General features: G+C 41.7%; 2 protein-coding genes across 6 annotated transcripts in view; one reads left to right on the top strand and one right to left on the bottom strand.

Moving 5' to 3' along the window:
- LOC136364210 (WASH complex subunit 2A-like) overlaps window positions 1–18,959 on the bottom strand; it is a 32,804-nt gene extending 13,845 nt beyond the window's left edge. For 2 of the 5 annotated variants that reach the window (XM_066323909.1, XM_066323910.1), the window contains exons 1-19: window positions 18,807–18,959; window positions 18,227–18,391; window positions 16,665–16,730; window positions 16,038–16,211; window positions 15,278–15,371; window positions 14,837–14,895; window positions 14,028–14,075; window positions 12,674–12,778; window positions 12,054–12,141; window positions 10,825–10,893; window positions 10,342–10,454; window positions 8,957–9,026; window positions 8,119–8,175; window positions 6,096–6,266; window positions 5,342–5,475; window positions 3,494–3,586; window positions 2,872–2,976; window positions 1,830–1,946; window positions 263–429 (exon numbers count right to left, since the gene is read on the bottom strand). In XM_066323909.1, coding sequence (XP_066180006.1) covers window positions 263–429; window positions 1,830–1,946; window positions 2,872–2,976; window positions 3,494–3,586; window positions 5,342–5,475; window positions 6,096–6,266; window positions 8,119–8,175; window positions 8,957–9,026; window positions 10,342–10,454; window positions 10,825–10,893; window positions 12,054–12,141; window positions 12,674–12,778; window positions 14,028–14,075; window positions 14,837–14,895; window positions 15,278–15,371; window positions 16,038–16,211; window positions 16,665–16,730; window positions 18,227–18,391; window positions 18,807–18,911 — 2,000 coding nt within the window. In that variant the 5' untranslated portion in view covers window positions 18,912–18,959. The remainder of the gene's footprint in view (window positions 1–262; window positions 430–1,829; window positions 1,947–2,871; window positions 2,977–3,493; window positions 3,587–5,341; window positions 5,476–6,095; window positions 6,267–8,118; window positions 8,176–8,956; window positions 9,027–10,341; window positions 10,455–10,824; window positions 10,894–12,053; window positions 12,142–12,673; window positions 12,779–14,027; window positions 14,076–14,836; window positions 14,896–15,277; window positions 15,372–16,037; window positions 16,212–16,664; window positions 16,731–18,226; window positions 18,392–18,806) is intronic. The other 3 variants (XM_066323912.1, XM_066323913.1, XM_066323911.1) reach the window with 3 other exon arrangements.
- Window positions 1–20,673, top strand: part of LOC136364217 (broad substrate specificity ATP-binding cassette transporter ABCG2-like) — a 249,788-nt gene that overhangs the window by 225,547 nt on the left and 3,568 nt on the right. The window lies entirely within an intron of this gene.

Genomic DNA, 20,673 nt, shown 5'->3' with positions numbered 1-20,673 from the left:
AAAATAGGTCAAGAAGATTTTATATCACTGGCATAGAAATGGAAAGGCCGCAATGGAAAGTTCAGTGGTGGCAAGAAGAATGACCCAGCAGAGATAGAAAAGGGGCACTGCCCCTTCCTATTCACACACCCCTACTTCCTCCTCAGCAACAGTACCAGGAACCAACCAGGAACTTGCAATATGCCTGGGTCCATCTGGTTTTGAAAGGGCTGCTGGGCTGTCTTGAATAAATGTCTCCCTATTCCCCTCCCAGGACTGTCACCTCTCTTTAGTGATTGCAAATAAATCGTCCTCATCCTCTTCCTCAAAGAGGCTTGTTGTCTTCACATCTTTGGCCTGACTGACAGTGCTAGGTGGTTTTGCAGGGTCTTCTTTTTGGCCATCTTCAGAAGGAGGAGGTTTAGCTGGCTTGGAGACATTCCAATGTTCCTTAAAAAGAAGGAACAAGTTTTCTTTTGTTTTGGTCAAAGCCACTTTGCAGTCTTCTCTATAAGGAACATTTCATCATCTTGGCAGTCCTTTCATCTCTCTACTAGTTTACTTAGCTGCCTGCATTTTAGCCACTGTAATCTGACATTGCTCAGGCTTTGCAGAGGGCCTGGTCACCTTTTGGCACACAGTATTAATCCAGCAAAATATGGTACACACACTTTGTTACAGTTGCTCTTGACAGCTGAGGTCAGTGTCAACTGCAGTGTCACAAGAGTAGGGTCACTCAGTAGAACCTGACTGGAGCCACTTATATAGTTAGCAAGTTTAATGTATGGGAAAAAACAAGAAAAAAAGAAAAAAAAACCCTACCACATATACACCCAAGACACCTCATTACTGGAGTGCTCAATGGTGCACTTAGTTCCTTCAAACTATTTCTACCCCAGGCACACACCTCCTCCCACAGCTACCATTTATTCAAGTCTACACACCAAACAAGATACTTTTGCCTCATTTGTTTTGCTATTCCCAGCCTTTCAAGTGGTTTCCCCAGTTTCCCACCTTTGTTTATCCTCTTTGTAAAAGGGTCTACAGCATGACAAAGTTTGAACTTGGTTTATTCTACATTAAGATAAAAATGCATCTAAAGATATTACTGTTGTCTACTAAACAAGCAATTACAGGACAAGTAACAAAGTCTATGCAACGAAGTAATTGTGAGAGGTAGGAGGACTAAGAAGAGTCTGGATCCTATTCATATGAGCTAATTCAGAGGTTTCCAGACAAGTTTTTAATTTTTAAGTTTTTAATCTACTTTAGTGTCTTTGGCTTTCATTTAAGATGAATACCTAGCCCATCCCTAGAAGAGGGCTGCTCTATGGGAAGCCGCATTAGTTATGTATCATTTTCCCATCCCTAGATTTAAAAACCCAAAACAGCCAAACAAAGGAAAAAAACCACCAAAACTTAAACAAATAAAAGTCCAGTAAACAAAACCACATACATAAGAAACTCACCTAAAAACAAAGAAAACCTCAACACATATCTATCTAGAGCTGCTAAACTTTCCTTACAGAATTTAGAGCAGTAAGAACAAACTTATTTTTCCCTTTTACTATTTTTAAGTCAGATTTGTTGGTAGCAGTCTCCATTTGCTATCAAACTTTCTATGAATTATATTGAAAATACTGACTTTCTCTTCCACATGACTTCTATTACCTAGATCCTGTGAAAATTTGGATCAAGGATCAGCCTTCTTAGTTGCAAACAAGTCAAAGAATTGGGGTAGGCATGGCATGTGGACACAGCAGAACTGGTCTGTGGTTCCCTTATCCAAACTTTTATGCTTTGCTTAGCATAAAGCCCAGCCCTTTTAACAAAATCCCACTCCTCAGTACCTCCTCATCACTGCTGAACAATAAGCTGGAAGTTTTCTTTAGAGGCCTTGACTGTTTTGCTCTCTCTTCTGGAGGCTTTTCCTGGTGCTTCTTGGCAGGTCCCACACCAAAGAGATCCTTAAAACAAAAGAAAATATAATATTATAAAAAAAATCAAAAGCCAAAGCCACAATGAAAAGCTCATTGAGAAATCATCAGCATGTTAGATAGTGTTGTCATCCACTTCTCATATAAGCAGGATACAGAAATGGTGTTTTGTGAAGTCAACTTCAAGTTTAACACCATATTCTGGTACAAGGAATTCTACACATACAGCATTTGATAGACCAGAAGCCTGTAACCATATAGCTTGGTTCTGGCCCACAGATTCTCCACTGCAAGACATGACCAGCAGCCAAAAATCACCACTTAGCAATTCTGCAGCACAGCAGCCAACACAATGGGGCACTGTTTCTAACCCATATAATGAACTGGAGAACGAATCCTATTCTGAGGACCGGCATTAAGCGAGCTGAACAACTACCACTGGGTAAAAAGATTAAAAATCATACACCAATTCAAATTTTTTAAAGTTTTTTTTGCACAAACTTGTGCTGTGACCTCTGTTTCCATACCAGCACTCACAATTCTTACACATAGAAGTGTGAGAAGAAAGAAATTCAACAGCCATGACAAGAGAAGCAAGAAGTCATCCATGTGACAAGTCATACAGGTTTAGAGTAAAACAGCTTCTTGAAGCTCGTATTTGTTCTATTGCTCAGTGTTCTCTATTTCTATCAATCAGAGGGATAACATCTTTCATGTTTAGGTCCAGAGGTGAAATGCAGTGACTTCAAACTACTTAAAAGAACTTGTAAGACTCTCCACTCCCACTCTCCTCCACAGTGCTGTCCACATGCTCAGAACTGCTGCACAATGCAAGATCAATTTAGTGCTCCATTTGCAAGCCTAGTGTTGTAAATTTCCGAACACTTCCTGCTGTATTTGCAACAGCCTGTGCAGCTGGCTTCCCACACAGGTAGTATCAGGAAGTGGTACTTACCTCTTCATCATCATCGAATAAGGAAAGTGGAGCTTTTGTCATGGACTTGCTCGTGGGGAGAGATGTAATTTTGGACTTCATAGGTTTACTTGATGAAAACAAATCCTGTGCAAACCAAAGAAATGTCACTTTGCAAAGCAAGGTTATATGTTTAAAAACTCTAAAGGGGACATTAGTGTTTTTCCTTATGAAAAAAGATGTTTAGAATGCCTATGAAGTAGTGGATGCCTTATCTGATGTACCAATCACTTGCAACTGCACATGGATTTTCCTCATCTTTGCAGATCAATTGCTAGCTGAAAACCAAAATGAAACATATGCAGCTTTTAATGATTCTTACTCTTCATTTGCTGCTCCTTCCTGTCTTCAGGCTTTGTGCACCACTGTGTGTACACAAAATGCCTGTGTGTACCACTAATGTCGAACCCCCTGAAGACAGGAAAACAATCACAGAGCTTTCATTCTAGGAGCAAGAGGAACTTCAGTACTGGGGGTATGTGCATGCATGTCAGATTTCCCAATGCTACAAAATGCATAAAGAGTCCCCAGATTCGAGTGGACTGAAGTCAGGATGACTAAGATCTCAAGGATTTCTGTAGGGATTTCTCAAAGAAATACTCACTTCAGAATCCTCCTCATCAGAGAAAAGGCCCCTCTGTTTTCTTGGAGGCGTTTCAGATAAAGGTTTGAAGTCCTCACCTGAGGATGGTTGACTCTTTAAGACAAACAGAGATACTGCATCAGCACCCATTTTAGATTCAGTAAGGGCTGGCATATCTATTGACATTTTTTTTGCAGTAGCCAGGAGGGGGTGTGGCCAGAACCCAGAAGTTATTTTATGCTACCTCATGTCATTGCTGAGGACAGGCAGAAGAGAGTCTTTTCCAAGGAGAAGTGCTCTGAGTCAGCTCAGCATGGCAGAGGAATCATTTGCCTCTTTTTTGTACCTTCTCTCATTAGTATTGCTGCTGTTGCTGTTTGCTTTTTTATCTCATGGCTGTTTCAAGTAAATTGGTTTTATCTCAAGCCCTGATCTTTACCTTTCATGCTTTCAATTCCCCTCTTTTACCCTGCCCAGGGAGAGAGGGGTGGCAAGAGTGACCAACAGCATGGTTGCAGTGGGGGCACTAAACTGGGAAGTACCTTTCCTAAACCATGACAGACCCCTGCTAAGAGGGATGTTGATAGCAAAATCCCAGCAGCTGAAGGGACAGAACCCAGGCTTGTCACCTGTGGGCTGAAGTCCAAAACTCATGTGCTATGCACAAGTGACCTGCAGGTCTTACCATAGGCCTCTTCTGCCACACCATCCTTCTCAGCAGAAGAATGTATGCAGCAACTCATGCCAGGCCTCGTGAGCTAAAGGAAAATCTTTTTTTAACAAGCTGTGCTTCATAAAGGACAAGGGCAGTTTGTGCCAGCCATCATTTCCTGCATTATCGCAGCACAGCCCCAGCCTGCCACCAGCTATATTACCATTAAACTTGGAATGATCCCAGACCCAAGCACTGCTGTCACAAAGCTTGGAGTATAAAACAGCCCTCTCTTCCTGACTGAGCAGGAGGGGTGCTGCTGAATCAGTTCTCATCCTCTTCTCCAGGAAAGCCAAGTGCTGTGAGATCCCTCCCATCACTGTTCCTGCTTCACTGATACTCTTGCAGTGCAGCAGAATTAGAAGCTGGCTTTGGCTCCTGTGCTCAGGTGCTTCTCATAGGACAATATGGAGAAAGTGCTACAGCAATTTGCATTAGACATCCCCAGCACTGTACTTCTCAGTCCAGAGGGGAGTAGAGTCACTCCAGCTAACTATGCTCAAATACTCATTGGACAGAAAGTATAAAATGAGTATATACAGTATCTACTATAGAAACAAAAAGCATTGCTACTTTCCTCAAGGCACTGTTCTGAAAGTGGATTGGATATATGTGCTCAGCACCACATTCAAAGCTTTCTACAACTTAGAGGACTTTTCAGCTGAAAAACAGTTTTCTCAACACTCCAAGTTTTGTATATGCTTAGGGAGAACTGTGACACCCACCCTCCTATCCCATAATAACCACAAGCTATGAGTTACCAGTTAGGTTGCTGTCAGTGGCTGGTGTAAGAGCAGAAAGTCTCTGCAGCACAGAACTGTAACACTGAAGGTTTGTAACACAGGCTGGTTTAATTTCAGCCAGGAAATTCATAAACATTTTTTATTATCAGAGGCTTCTCATTTTGCTCTCATTTCAATCCTGCCTTAATAAGATTCTTTCAATCACTGCCCACACAAATAAAAACCCCAAATAAATCCCAAGTTTAAAAGGCAAAAGGCATTCAAGGACCACTGAAGCACTAAATTATAGAAGACCCTGTGAACCTAGTCCTATTTCATAAACATGTCACTTTCATAGCGTTGTATATGGAAAGACTACTTCAGCTGCACTAGAAACTTTTTCCTATAACCTGTAATCCATTTGTATGCCATTACCTTTTTTTCCATGATTGCCTCCCTATGGCTTTCTGCTTCTTTAGTTGTGCCAGCAACCACAGAAGGAATGGCAGGTTTCTCCTTGAATAAGTCACCTTCTTCATCATCATCAAATAGGTCAGTTGTGGACTTGACTACATAAAGACATCAAACAAACAGGGACAGAGGAATACAGGACAAAAGAAGATCAAAGAGTCTCAAAAGATACCATACTGTTTAGCCATGACCAACATCAGGAGTATTTGAGAGAAAAAGCCAGACAAGCTCTCCCAGGGAAACACCAGTTACCTGAAAGCACTGGTGACAGAATATGCAGTCATATTCTGTCTGAGTAGCTGAGTCAGCTGGCACCTCTAAAGGCAGTGTTTTGTATTGGCTTAGCATAGGCCTAGACCCTGCTAATAGGGAATGTTTGGCACAAAGATTCAAGGCTGTGTGAATAAAGCCTGTACCAATTCCCTGATTCAAGTCTAGATACTGCCCTAGTGGTAGAGGAACATCCTTAGAGAGAAAAGTCAGGGGAGAGCATGTACAAACAAACCAGCCCAACACCACTCCGATGAAAGGAAATATCAATGACGAAAATACCCCTCTACAATGGAACACCAAAAACCAACCAAAATCACAGCCCCTCAAAACCCAAGTGGAAGTAAGCAGTGATGAAGGCTTGAATTTTATAACTCATTGGTTCCTAACAGTTTGAACTTTGATGACCTTCTGTGTTTAATATTTCACCACAAATGTTCAGAGGTACCTGGATCTGGAGGCTTTTTAGTTGCTTCCACAAAGAAGTCATCATCATCATCATCATCGTTATCGAATAGAACAACTTTCCCACGTTGTTTAGGAGGTTTTTCTGTGCTCTGTGCTGCAGATTTCTTGTCTTTTTCCCCAGTTACAGTGGAATTAAACACATCACTTCCTCCTGCAGGTCAGATGAGGGCAGAATAATAATCAAAATAACATTGCCAGAATTACCAAAAAGTTGAACTTGTGCCATAGTGACATTAGGCATAGTTTCCATCTCAGCAATTTCTAAGGCGCTCCTGCAACAGTGCCACATCAAAAGCATTAGCTAGACACATTTTGATAAAGCCAAGTCACAGACAGCCCCTCACTCTCACTGCAGCTACTTTTTCCTCAAACCTGCTCGTCTTTCCTAGGAACAGCAGCCAGCCTCTGTGTTGAAGCTACAAGACTCAGTAGTCCCACATTGTTGCCCCTATGGACTTCCTGAACCAGAATCCTACCCTAACAACTAGTACATCATACCACTGTGGCCCAATAAAAGTGGTAAGGTGCTTGGGGAGAGCGAAGGACAGGTGACTGAGCTCTTCCCAGGAGCCACACTTGCCATGCGAGCCCACCAGCCGGACTGTGGCACGAGGCTGGTTTGGTGCGAGATCCCTGCACACGCCAGATACAGCAGTGATTCACCAGAACCAGCCAGAGCAGCTGCTCCTTCTGCATCTGCCATGGAAATATCCAGACTCAGTGGCAAGTGGCAGTATAATCTGCAAACACTTCTAAGCCTTTTAGCTTCTCATGTGCAGATGCTTGGAAATGAGACAGAGGTGGGAAGATACTTAAATGAAAGTTCGGCAGAAAGTAGAACAACTGATATTTGGTTAAGTTAAGCAGACTGCATAAATTTTGATCAGAAGCAGGTTCTTATTAAAAGAAAGGTTTATTATGCAATTAAAAAGTGCCTTAGGATTGACAGGAATATAGCCAGAAAATTTGGTTATTTATTAAAGATTATTGATTTCCTAAACAAACTGTCCACTGGAATAGCAAAGGAGCCTCAATCTTTGCTTTTCTCTGGTGACTTAAGCCTGTCTACAAGTTATTGAGAGGGAGCAACTAAAGACTAAACTCCCTGCTTATACAATAGTAACTCCAAGAAAGAAGAAAGGATAAAAGAATCCCATACATCAATCTGCTGTTTTAAACTCTGCAACTAAGTTTTAGAATTATGTAGAAGTCCCACTGTTGGCATATATCTTTGACCATGGATTTGTGTACTTCCTACTCTAAAAATTAGGCTGACTGAGGGCTCAGTTTACTGAAGCCAGTCTTAAAATAGACCTTTATTAAGAAAGCCCAAAACTTAAAATTCAGGTACCTCAATCAAGTGAAGAGCTTGCCCATAGACAGAAATCTATATCAGTAAATTCAAAAAGACTGGTGATGTTTCTTTTCATTGATCAGCTTGGATTCTGATATGAAACAGAGATCTTAGTATAATTCTTTTTTACTTTTAGCTCCAAGTTATAGACCTGATTCTTTCCCATGTATGCAGATCCTCTGAATCAAAACCAGAAATGCAAGACTGACCTAAACATAGGAACTTGATGTTTAAATTGTTCTTCTCCTAACCCAAGGGAATATGATCAAATGTGAAAGATCAAAATGCACTTCCTTCTCAGAGTACAGGTGGAAGCTGTGACTGCATGCACAGCAGAATTAAGACGCATAATATCAGCAGAAGTGACACACATTTCTAAAAGTTCAGAGCACAACACCTGAAGCTGACGGTTGCTAATATCTGCCATCAGTGACACCTACCTTCAGAACTCCTCCAGAATCTTTGATTATCCACAAACATGCTGCAGTTTAGGCTTAGCATGGTAGAAGCATCTGTATTTGCCATTAAGCATATGATCAAGCAATGCAGTGCTGCTGTGTTTTGATAGCTTTTCTTTAAAACCTTGGCAGTAGATTTAAAGAAAAGAGCATTTTGTGCATGAAGCAATTGGCTATTGAATAAAGCATACCTGGAAACAGAAATACTGCACCTGCAGGAACTTTCTTTAAGGACTTTGTAGAGGATGCTGAAATCATAGGAAGTACAATACAAATGGATGCACTTATTTTATGCTGTCAAAGCCTTCAGAACTCTACCACAGAAAAAGGAATCCAAGAAGAAGTCTGAACTGCTTTTTCTTTCTTAACAGCTCAGAACTCTTTACACATTCTCCTTGAACTTCTGGGATTTAGCAAATATATGTAACAGTCTTTTTTTTCCATTTAAACTCCACAGAACAGCTCTACTGTACTGAAGCGTATAGGCACATTACATTTTTACATACAGCATTATTTGCAACAGTTCACACTCACACACTTAAAACCACTTCAATACAATCCATTCAAACCAAAATGGCTTAGTCTCCCAACATACATCTGAAAATTCACCAAATACAGTGCTTCAGTAAAAGCTCTGCAATACAGAATATGTGCTCAGAGTCCTTAAGGGTCTAGATATGCACCTAGTGGGAAGCTCATCTGAATTAATCTGCAAGAAATCTCTGCTCCCCTCAAACCCACAGCTGGATCCTGCAAAGTACACTTGAGACGCAGGAACCCAGCACATGCAGAGAGCTCTGCCAACAGCAGTAAGGACATCCTTTCAGTTCTAGGAGAGTAGGCTTGTAACAGATCACAGCGAACACATGTAAAAATTCAACACAGCCATTCTCTATTACGACTGGTGAGGAGAAGAGACTCACTCTGCAAATTGCTACCTGAGGCCTTCTAGTCTGGGAACAGTCTAGGTGCTAGGAGTAATAAACCACAGCATAGACAAGACTACAGGAGGCAACTATTGATTCTTACCTTCACTTACTGGGATTTGCTCCTCTCTCTCTTTTGCTTCTTCTCTTGGTGCTTCAGCAAAAAGATCACTCTGATCATAGATGAAAATGCAAAGAGGGGGAAGTGGTGAATTTGTTTTTGTAGGAAATTACAGATGCTGATTTTTCCATATTGAATGTCCACTTCTAAGCCAAGACAGAGGAGATAATCACCACTCCCTTCTCAAAAGGATATCTGCAAATACAGACTTAAACCTAGGTACTTCAAGTGTTAACTTGAGTGTATACATTCAGAAGAGCAGCTCTCTTCTAAAATTTAATTTACTGATCACTAGTCTATCTGCTGAAGAGAATGAATGACCTTTTATTTGCAGATCTTCAAGGACTTACACTAATTAATCTACAGCTGGTTAGGTCCTGATTATACCCTTCTAAGCTTTCCTACTGAAGTTTATACAGTAAGGTTTGAGGGAAAAATTCAGGTCAGGACAAGCATAAAAATACTCCTGAACTTCACGTGAATAAAATGAATGATTTGCACTACCACTAAAGAGATATTACGATGCCATAATGATGCAGAGAAATACATTACAGCTCAAAAGCATTGCAGGACACTCCCACAGTTGTTCTTGTGTTAAGGTTGCACTGCCCTGTATCCATCTCCAACAATCACAGCCTGGATTTCCAGGAAACCTCCAGATTTTTTGAGTACTGATCATTTAATTTCTTGAAAGCTTCCCTCTTATGCAAATTACATGTTGACTACCTGGAGACTCAAAATGCATGATCTTTGTCAAGAACTTTGTAGAAAGAAGGTGAAACACTTCAGAAAGAGTATGGGAGTGCAGCGGTGTGGCAGAGGTGCCAGAGATCCATTGTTCATTTGTGAGTTAGCATTTGCCTGCTGGTACAGCATAGCCTCCTCCAGTGCACATGTGAAGCGAAGCTAAGTCACCCTTCCAAGAAGTTTAACTTTAGATAACAGGAAACCAAGAATAGGTTTGCAGGCAGGCAACAATCACAGATCAGCTTGGCTGTCTTGTGTCTACACAGATGAGGAAAGTAGTCTTAGTAATAAGTCACCAAGAATTAATCAGTGATAGCTTCATGCAAATTTGCACTGACACAAAGCTGGCTTGCACTATCATATTATTTTTCTTAATAAATTTTCTAAGCTATTATCTGCCACTTAAAAAAAAAAAAAAGAAAGAACATTTTTTCAATAAAGGCTGTATTACAATGGAAAGCATAGCACAGAACTACCTGAACTCTGTGTGTAGTTGAATACTACCAAGCAACAAAATGCTGTTTGTCCTCTTTGTCTTCCAGAGGTGGGAATTTTCAGGGATCTTTTGTTGTTTTTAAAAGGGGGAAACACTCAATTTCTACAATCTGCAGCATTCTCACCTCTTCATCATCAAAGAGGCCTGTTCCACCACTGAAGAGGCCACCCCTTGAACCAAACGGTGTGAAGTCCTCATCAGTCAGTTTAGGAGGCTTGAAGATGTCATCATCTTCATCTGTTAAGTACAAGAGTTATGAGCTTTGGTAAGACTGATCAAGTTTCAGGAAAGGGAATTAGAGACAACCAAAATAAAAATTGCTTTGGTTCCATCTGCTCTCATAAAAATGACACATAGAGAGAAGCTGCTGAAGACAAATTGGGTTGTGCAGTTGTTCCAGAAGGCCACATTAAAGGAAGAACTCTCACTAAGTGTGTTTCCAGCCTTGTTTACAGGCATATCATCATCACAACCTAGATTTGTTTACACACTGACCTTGAAGAATGCTCACTGATACGCCACACAGCTTCTATAGCAGAGGCAATGATTTCTTAAGTGGTATCTTACAATCCAGCCCAAAATTCAAGAACAAGAGAGGATATCCTACCATCTGATGGAACTCTAACTTCCTTCTTCTCTTTTGGGGTTTTCCTTGTTTTGGTCTCTGATGACAGGGCTTTAAGAAGAAAGTTTCAGTGAAAAACTAGTTGACATTTACTTACAGTCTGAGCTCAATCTATGGCGAATAAACCAAAAAAACATAGCAAATCAAGCTGACCTCTGTGCTTTCATATGAATCAGCCTGATGCAGCTGAAATGAAATACAGTTTCTAAAACTAGTACCTATAATTGTAATAGAATCATTCTGTCAGGCACTAGGGGTTCAACACAGTTGTCCATATGCAGACTAGTGTCACCTGAGATGTCAGAAAGCAACACAGCATTCCAGACAGTACAGGGTCCACACCTTTGCAGAACCTCTCAGCATTTCAAATGGCTACAGATTTATTATTTTCTTCATTCAGCTACCAAAAGCTACAGGGTTACTTCAATGACTGGAAGATTTCCCTGTAACAGGGTAAGTTGGTAGGTTTTATACTCTTGATATCAGCAGATCTAATTTGATTGTTTCAACTGTGCAAGCACACACACAGAGCTCTTGTCTGTTAATCTTCTCAATATTACAGGTCAAGAGCAGCCTCATAAGCACTTGCTAACTCAACTTCAGCCAGCTATTTTCAACTGTTGCTTTGCTGCAAGACTAAATACTAGAGAGGTCTCTCCCTTTGAAAGCAACACAAAAGTAAATGCATTATTTAGTCTAAAATATGAGTAATAGTAGCAAGGAAAACTTCCTCAAAACAGTATATTTAAGCCGCAAAGAAAACAAACAATCCACACCACATGAAAACACTAATCTACTGCTTGAGGTGTTTTCCACTGTGCAGCTCACAGAAAGACCACAATGACCAGTGGCTTCCAGATACTTACTTGAAACAGGAGAAAGCACATGTGGTCAAACATGCAGAGGGACAATCAGATTGGAGAGAAAACCTTTCCAATAATGTGTGTTTTGAGAGTGACCTGTCTCACCTGAAAGCAAAGTGTTTCCCACTATAACTCTCACTGAATTCCAATTCAGTCCTCTGACTTATGGCCAAAGAGTTTCTCAGAGCACAAAACAGTGTCTGCAATGTCATACTTTTACCTAATACAGGTTGAAATAACAGATCTGTGTAACTCCATGTATTGTTACCCATAAGCTCCTGTCCCACACTTTCCTGAGTCCCCCATTACTGCACAAGCACTTTTCAAAAAACTCGAGAGGTAACTCACACGAACGCTCTTCATCCTGTCTGACTGGCACTTCTCCTTTGATTCGGGCTGCCAGCTCATCTGCAAATGATGTTGGCCTCTTCTTTTTCTGAGCAGCAAGGACAAAATCCAGCACATTTCTTATATAAGATCCAGTTAGCAACTTGATGCAATTGCAATTATAAATACTGTACTCTATACCCTCACTTCACAATATCTTGTCTAGACTTTGCCTGAAGCCCTCAGAAACAGCAATACAGCTTTCTGTTAAGAAAGCAGAGATTACGTGTGCATCAATAATTAAAAATACCCTCTGAATTTCTAGATCTGATGAACACATTATTTTTAATGTCACCTTGCTTTATAAGTAGGAGAAACAGAAGACCATTACCTCACAAAACTTCAACAATCCATTTCTTAATGTTCTTGAAAGAGAGTTTTGATACTTGCTTAAGATGCAAGAATCCCTGAGTTTAAATGGGCAACACCTGAACAATCATGTTAAAAGACTACTCAGGATTTCTTAAGGCACTTCCTACAGGATTCCAGGTATTTGAGAGCTACCATTATAATCCCTCTAAGGACAGATTTTTCATACAGGAAGTCAAATCTCCCACTCCAGGAAGGAAACAATTACTCACAGGCTTTGTGCTTTCATCTAAGTCTCCATCCTCGTCCTCCTCTTTTTCAGAGTCAAAGAGATCACAGCCATCATCATCATCTTCATCACTCATCTGGGCTATCCTCTAAAATACAATTAATATCCACTTTGAATATAAAACAAGCACAAAAGTATATCTGCTTAGATAAAATATTCAAATCAAACTTACAGAAAGGATGGGAACTTACAGCCCATCTGGAGTACTTCACAGCTTTTGAAAGGTAAGGAAGGAGTGCTTCTAGCTCCAAGCAAGTTGCTGCATTCTCTAGCACACCCTAACCCTGTACTACTGAATGCTGCAACTGAGGACACAAAGGCTCCCCTCCCAAGGTGTGCATGACCACCGTATACAAACTGAAGACCTGGTATTTAGTCTTAACACAGGAACACTGTGAACAGCCAGTAAAAAACTGTATCATCTTGCACTGTCCTTAGGGGGGACAGCAGAATGACAGACACTAGATGCTCACATCCCGGTTTCAGTCACATCAATAAGAGGGTTAAAAAGATGAAGTGAACTGGATGAGAGCTGGGTGTTCACACAGGCAAGGGCCCAGAACTGAACTAAATCACCAACAACCCAAAGATACTTGCTCATCTTAGAATACATCAAACATACAAAGCTATCCTATGAAAGTCAGCTTAAAGTAACATCTGAGTGCTTTTGCAATACTGTTTTATTAATAAGTAGATTAAATAAGGGTTGCTTTTTGCAACATTGCTCTTTTGACATTAAATCATGCCAGATTGAGAATCCCTACATAAAAGTCTTATCCACATCTAAATATGGATAAGATTCCTTCTTCTAAAACCAATACTAAAGTTAGGCTTGAATTTTTCCATTTCAACATTTCCCTTCTCATTCATTATCCATTATTTGAGCAGTGGATATACTGCTCAAATATCTAATACTATTCACATCTTTGATTTCATGTCATACACAAACTGTACTGTTCCTTGCCTCCTGCATGGCAAGATTAGAATTTTAATTATAAACCAAATAAACCCACAGAAGCCTAGTTTTCCTGGGGTAGATTCTTTGAACTTTCATATCTCCCAAGTTATTCCTGAGGAAAACACATATTAGGCAATGCCATCCCACACAGGCTCTGTATCTAATGACAGCTTGCAAGCATGTCTTAAAGCCCAATCCAGGTTAATTTTCAGAACATGGTGCCATCTGGCCAGGACCTTCCCATAAAAAGTTATAGAAGTCAGGCCTCACAAAGCTGCTAATAGTCAGTTGTCTAGAGCTCTGATCTCCTCTTTCACGCATGCTCACTGTGCCACAAATACAAAGTGTTTCAGACATGTACCAGAGTGTTTAACCATACCGTCTTTTGGTCATCTTCACTAGGGTTTCCAAATTCATCATCTGATTCCTGTAACACAAGAATCACACATTACTTCATCCAGTGGTTAAGACAGAGGGCTCAGAAACTCTGAGCTTGCTGAAGTTTGGACATCCAGATCTCCTCATCATGATCTGACCAAGAAATTGTTTCCCCACTGCTGACCATCTTTACAAAGGGAGCTCACTAGAAAGTCATTAATTCAGCAAAGGCTCCATTGTGACTGCATCCAAGTAACTCAAAAGGGATTTCACTTTAAGTGAGCAAAGACACCAAAAGCAAACACCTCAGGAGAAAGGGATTGCTTCCATAGCACAGTTATAAAGCAGAGACATCCCAGCCAAAGCAGGCAAAACCTATCAGAAACAGATATTCCAATGCAGTAAATTTATGAGGCAAAACCTGGAGGTGCATTACTTAAAGCTTTAAACCTGTTCTTGTCAGTCTCCATGCCATTCTTTGTAACTGTAATTTACAACAGATTTGTTCTCCATAAATGCAATTCTTGATAAGAATCTGATTTGCTTCACAAAATTTAATTAGAGTGGAATAAACCACTTCAGTTTCAAGTATTCTACTTGAAATAGAGTCAATACCATACAAATGTTCCTCTGGAAAGCTGCAGAGGAACCACTGCATAAAAACAGTAACAGAAAGTATATTCATCATTGCCAACACAGGGAACAAACATCGTGCAGTAGTATCTTGAGAGCCAACATCAAAAAGCAAGGTAGTTAATGGCCTCACACACAAGGAATGCTTCTGCAAAGCAGCTGGTATTTGCCACTCACCTCTTCATCCTTCTCTTCACTATCAATTACACTTCCACGATCACTATCCACTGATCCTTCTAATTTAAATGGAAACAAAAAAAGTTAAGGACAGATACAAAGCAATGTAGCCACCAGTTAAGCAACCTAAAGACTCTGTGAAGAAAACTAAAATTCAGGTGGATAGAGAGTGGCTTGAAAGAGCTTTGAGAGCTGATGAAATTTTAACACTTTGGATTTCTAATACACAAAGAACAAGTAAGTAAGAAGTTACTGCCTTGTATACTGGAAAAGTGGTTGTTACAGCATGATGAACATGTTTTTCCCCAGCTAATTACAGCCTGCATCTAAACATGCAGGAACAGTACACAGAATAACCAAAGCAGTGATTTAAAACAGTCAAAAACCTTGGATTAGGAACTAATCACTTGCATAGAAATTAAAGGTCATGCCAGCACATACCTTCACTAGAGAGATCTCCAAGGCCAACATCATCCTGTTCCATAAACTGCTGAGAGCCAATTAAGTAAGGTAAAGGTCTGTCAATATAGAGATCCTGGAAAGAGACAACATCAAGTCTTTCTGACATCTCTGAACAGCCCTACATGGCTGACAAAGACAGAAGTCCTACACATCTTGTTTTAACTTAAGGAAGATACAAGCTTGTTTAGAGTCCCACCAAATATATGCTTCAAGTCAACATACAACTGGATGGGCTAGCTGACATTTATTCCTTTCAACATTGTCAAAGAAAGTGGCTACTTCTATTCGTGTAGTCTCAACTTGTTTTCTACATGCCATCTAACAGAGAATATCCTTGCAAAGATCTACAGGCATGAGTCTTATCCTAAAACCAGGACCTTGGATTTTTAATTACTGGGACAGTAAAAACCACTCATAAAGACACAGTTTGTACATAAAAAGCAGGAAATCTGTATGTCTCATCCCCATACAGAACTGAGGCATCTGCTTTGAAGTTCACTCCATTAAACTAACTTCCTTTAGGGTGCCATACCTTAATGCTAACCCAACTGCAAGACAAGCAGGTTACACAAGGAGTAGCTCAGCAGAGAGCACTTCTTCAGATGCAGTCATCAAATCCTCTTTTTAGGTAACAGGTTTAGCTAACATCAGTTTTACACTAAGGGAGTTATACAGTTGATAGAAGCAAAGAGCAGGTCCAAGAAAGCAAAACAAACCCAGCAAGAACAAGTCCCTGTACCTTTGGCTCAAGTATCAGTTCCACTCTTTCGTTACTTTCTTCTTCTTCTGAGTCAGAGTTCCCTGCTTTGATGTCTAGCTGTTCAAATGCACTGTCCAGAACCTGCAACCCATAATTCACTGCTTCTTGAATTTTGGGGATTAGATCAGCCTCTTTCTGTTCCCGCGTCTTCTCCTTTAGCAACAGAAAAAACACAGGCTCATTGCATTTTACTTAAGACTCAATCTTACCACATCACACATACAAAATACTAATTTCAAATTAGCACAATGAAAGCTTTTTAACTATGTGCATTAGAAGGACAATCAGAATTTTTTTTGCTTGACTTAATTCATTTTCATCACTCCAGAAACAGAGATGCATAACCACTTTACCAAGTTAAGGCATAAGTCTTGTCTGCTGGGTACAGTACTGAGCTTGGGGAGACCCTAACAGATGATCACACACTGTAGCAGCCTCCAATATCACTACTAAGTTTATGTCTGAGTGACATACACTATCCAACAGAGAGAAAGGAAGGAGTAAAGTTTGTAAGCTGTGAATGTAAGCAAAGCAAGTTTGAAAATGTGAAGGTAGACAATGGCTGCAAACATAGAGACAGCACTCAAGGCAGCTGAACTTTACTACCTGCTCTGTTTTGTCTCCAACATCAGCCTTGGGAATAGGCTCTTCCACTTCTTCATCATATACTCTCTGAAAAGTCAAGCAAAATTAATTAATGTAAGAACAATGTACTACTACAGGGGCTAAACCATGGGTACCATCACAAAATACACTGTTAACATATAATTAATTACACATTAATTCATTACACATTAAAAAAAGGAAGCCACAGATGATGTCAAGTACCTTCATGCATTGGTACTGAAGGTACCATCAGCAGTCTCTCAATGCAACTGAGGTAATTAAAGTTTGCTAACTTGACTAACCTGAACATGATAAAAAAATGCACTGTTTTAACCTTCCCAACATAAAGCTCTTCTAGACACCTTCAGAGTGAAACCTATAGTTTACTTAGAAGCTGTATACTTTCCTTTAATTTTCTGTAATTTAGTAGCTTTCTGTTCAGACTCACAGAGAGGGTTCACAACATCCCTCAACCTTCAGTTTGTTCTCATGATCCCTCACATCCAACTCTTTTAGCATTCTTTTGTAGGACCAGCTATAAGGAGACAAAGGGGAATAAAATATCTCCATGGAACCTGCAAACCTAAATCCAAATCTCGAACACAGGTGCAGTTATCCTCTGGGAAGAGACAGATCTCTCACTAACTGAGCTGAGAATCAGAGATGAAGACCTATTTCTGTGCACCTTAATTTGGGAACAAACAGCTGTAAGCACATGAGATTTAAAACATTTGGTACAAACTGTTCTCAGCAAAATCATTATGCTGAACAGCCAAGCTAGGTCAGAAAAGACACTGCAGATCTGAAAAAATCCACTACCACCAAAACCTCCCAGAATGTAAAAGCCGTTTTCCATCTTTTCTTCTGCCATCTTTCCAACAAAAACCCCATGATGAGACACATATGGTCTGAAATAATGCTGATCAAAACACCTGATAAAACTCACACTGCTAAAAATCCTCCAAAAATCTGAAATACTATTAAAGCTCTCCATTTTAGTTAGACACATATTTCTAGTGATACAATGTTGCAATGGGCTTTCAAGTATAGATTTATCTTTCAAAATAGAGATATCTATAAAGTGGCAACATTAACCATAAAATATGCTTGTCATGACCACATAAAGGGGACAATTGCCTGCAGGCCAACACCTTTAATATCAAATGCTTTTGGAGTAAAATAACACCATTAGGCAAATTTACAGCATTGTATAACATTCCTCATATTTAGACAGCTAAGTGCAGACAAATGCTACATTCATGCAACTTGTGAAGATAAACCAAGACATCCCAGAATTCCAATTAATTCATAATTCTAAAACTAAAACTGTATTAGCAAGGAAGGAAGGTGTCGCTGAAAAGGCAAAGAAAACCTGCCAATATTGGACAGTGCATCACACACAGGGGAATTAGGATACCCTTTAACAGAATGCAATTAAAAGTCAGTTCATTTCTACATCAGCATCAGACTTGCCAGAAAGCTAAATCACTTCTCCACAATACATTAAGAGACAATGACAACGTCTGAAGTACAAGTTTGGTGTTACAGTAGAACACACTCACATTCTCTATGAATTGCGTGTTGGACAACATAAGAAAGTCATTGAAGACATTATGAAGGCGACAGTCTGTAGCTTTTGTTTCACTAATCAATCCGTCCACCTGTTTTTTGATTTCATGTGTCCTGGAAATGGTTTGCTGTGAGAACTCTTGTAGAAAATGCAGAAGCTGTTGACAACAACAAAGGAAAGCAATAGTCAGCATCCAAATTTTTTCCTTTTGGCACCATTTGTAAGACAGGCAGAACTGATCATACACTTCAGCCGAGGACCAAAATACATGTACGTTAGACTGAAACACTCCCACGCGCACACACACAGGACCAGGTCTCAGACACTTCATTATGCATCTCCGTCCGGGCCAACTGCTCATTTCAGTTTTCCTGCCCGGAACAGAGGATTAAAGGAACGAGAGGGCGGCCGGGCCCCGGGGGGCTGCGTTTTTCCCGCGGCAGGCCCGTCTCGAGACCCCTCGCCGCTCCCCGGCCAGCGGGCGGCAGCACCGCCCCGCACACGGCCCCAGGCCCCGGCCCGCGCCCCTCTCCGGTGCCGGGCTCAGGCCCGCTCCCGGCCGCACCGCTCACCCCGGCGTCCGAGGCCAATGACCAGCTCTGGCTGCCCTTACGGATCTCGTCCAGGGACCAGGGCCGCTCCCACACCGGCGCCGGCTCCGCCACGTCCCCGTTCATCTGCGGGAGAAAGACAGTGAGCAGCGCGGCCGCGGCCGCCGCCGCCCCCGGCCCGGCCCGGCCACTCACCCTGGGCGCGCGCCGCTGCCGCCCGCGGTCAGCTGAGCGCCGTCACGTGACCCGCCCCGCCCGCGCGCACCGCACCGCCGCCAGGGGGCGCGAGGCGGCGCGTGAGGGGGGGAGCGGTGGGCGGAGCCGCCGCATCCCGCCCCGTTCCCTCACACCGCATCCCGTTCCGTTCCCTCACACCGCATCCCGTCCCGTTCCCTCACACCGCATCCCGTCCCGTTCCCTCACACCGCATCCCGTCCCGTTCCCTCACACCGCATCGAGTTCCCTCCCACTGCATCCTGTCCCATTCCCTCACACCGCATCGAGTTCTCTCCCACCGCATCCCGTCCCGTCCGCTCCCATGACCCGCCCGGGTCCGGCCGCCGCAGCTGTGTCCAGGGTTTGACACCCGTCACTGTGGCGGGACACGGCTGTACGGGACACAGCTGTAAGGGACACGGCTGTAAGCGACACGGCTGTAAGGGACACGGCTGTAAAGGACACACGGCTGTACGGGACACGACTGTACGGGACACGGCTGTAAGGGACACACGGCTGTAAGGGACACGGCTGTACGGGACACGGCTGTAAGGGACACGGCTGTACGGGACACGGCTGTAAGGGACACACGGCTGTAAGGGACACGGCTGTACGGGACACGGCTGTAAGGGACACGGCTGTAAGGGACACGGCTGTACGGGACACGGCCATAAGGGACACGGCCATAAGGGACACGGCTGTAAGGGACACGGCTGTAAGGTACAAGTGCGCGGCGTGCCCTGCGATGCGCGGAGAACAAGTCGAGGGGAGCAGGAGGGTCTGCCGCACATCATTCCCCGCTGAAGCGCAGCACCGGGGTCTGCCGATGGCCAGACTTACGACTAAAAAGGGACTCTTTCCTCTTTTTTTTTCTTACTGTAGTAAGTGCAATGTTTATCCTAAGCCAAGTAAAATTTCCTTAGTTTTAAAATGAATGAGCTTTAATAAACCCATGCCAGAATTCCAGGATTTGCTAGGAGAAGACACTCTAACATGCACAAATATACAATGCAAATCGCCACACTGGAATTCAATTATCCCTAGGCCTTTGAGGTTAAACACTTCCACTAACTTCCCCTTTTCTTGCTATTTTTCCCGCAGTGGATAAAAAAGCCTTTCATACCACTGTATTTCATACGGTCTTTATTGCAAGTGAGTTTGTGAGAAAGGAAATTACAATAAAATAACCTGTTCTTCCAGATGGTAGCTAAATAATCCACTGGCAATAATAATAGCTAAATAATCCACTGATCTTTTTATTAGCACATGGAGTTTATTTACTGCACTTGACTACATTGACACCACTCATGAGGAACCAGGTCACTGATCGATCTTACTTGGGTTCTCAAATAAGAAAAAACATGCAAGATCTCCGAGTTCTTATATATCAACCTAATGGCTACATTCAGACACTGGAAATACATTGCTAGGTAAAGGACACAGAAACTTCTAAAAGCAAAGTATCATAATACTCCTTTCAACTCTATTTTTCTGCGATTCTGTGACAAGATTGGCTCACACCTTCAAACCTAGTAGAATTTAAAGAATTTTAATAAACGGATAATAAACAAGAACTAAGAAAGGACAAGTAGAAAATACTAGCCAAGGTTAGTACTGAGCAAGATTGTTAAAAACCACAGATAGGGTTATTGTAAAATTATTCTCAAAGCCT

This window comes from Sylvia atricapilla, chromosome 8 (genome assembly GCF_009819655.1).
Source record: "Sylvia atricapilla isolate bSylAtr1 chromosome 8, bSylAtr1.pri, whole genome shotgun sequence".
NCBI classification, from domain to species: domain Eukaryota; kingdom Metazoa; phylum Chordata; class Aves; order Passeriformes; family Sylviidae; genus Sylvia; species Sylvia atricapilla.
The sequence above is the reverse complement of the archived record's forward strand: the minus strand, read 5'-3'. Positions and strand labels throughout refer to the sequence as shown.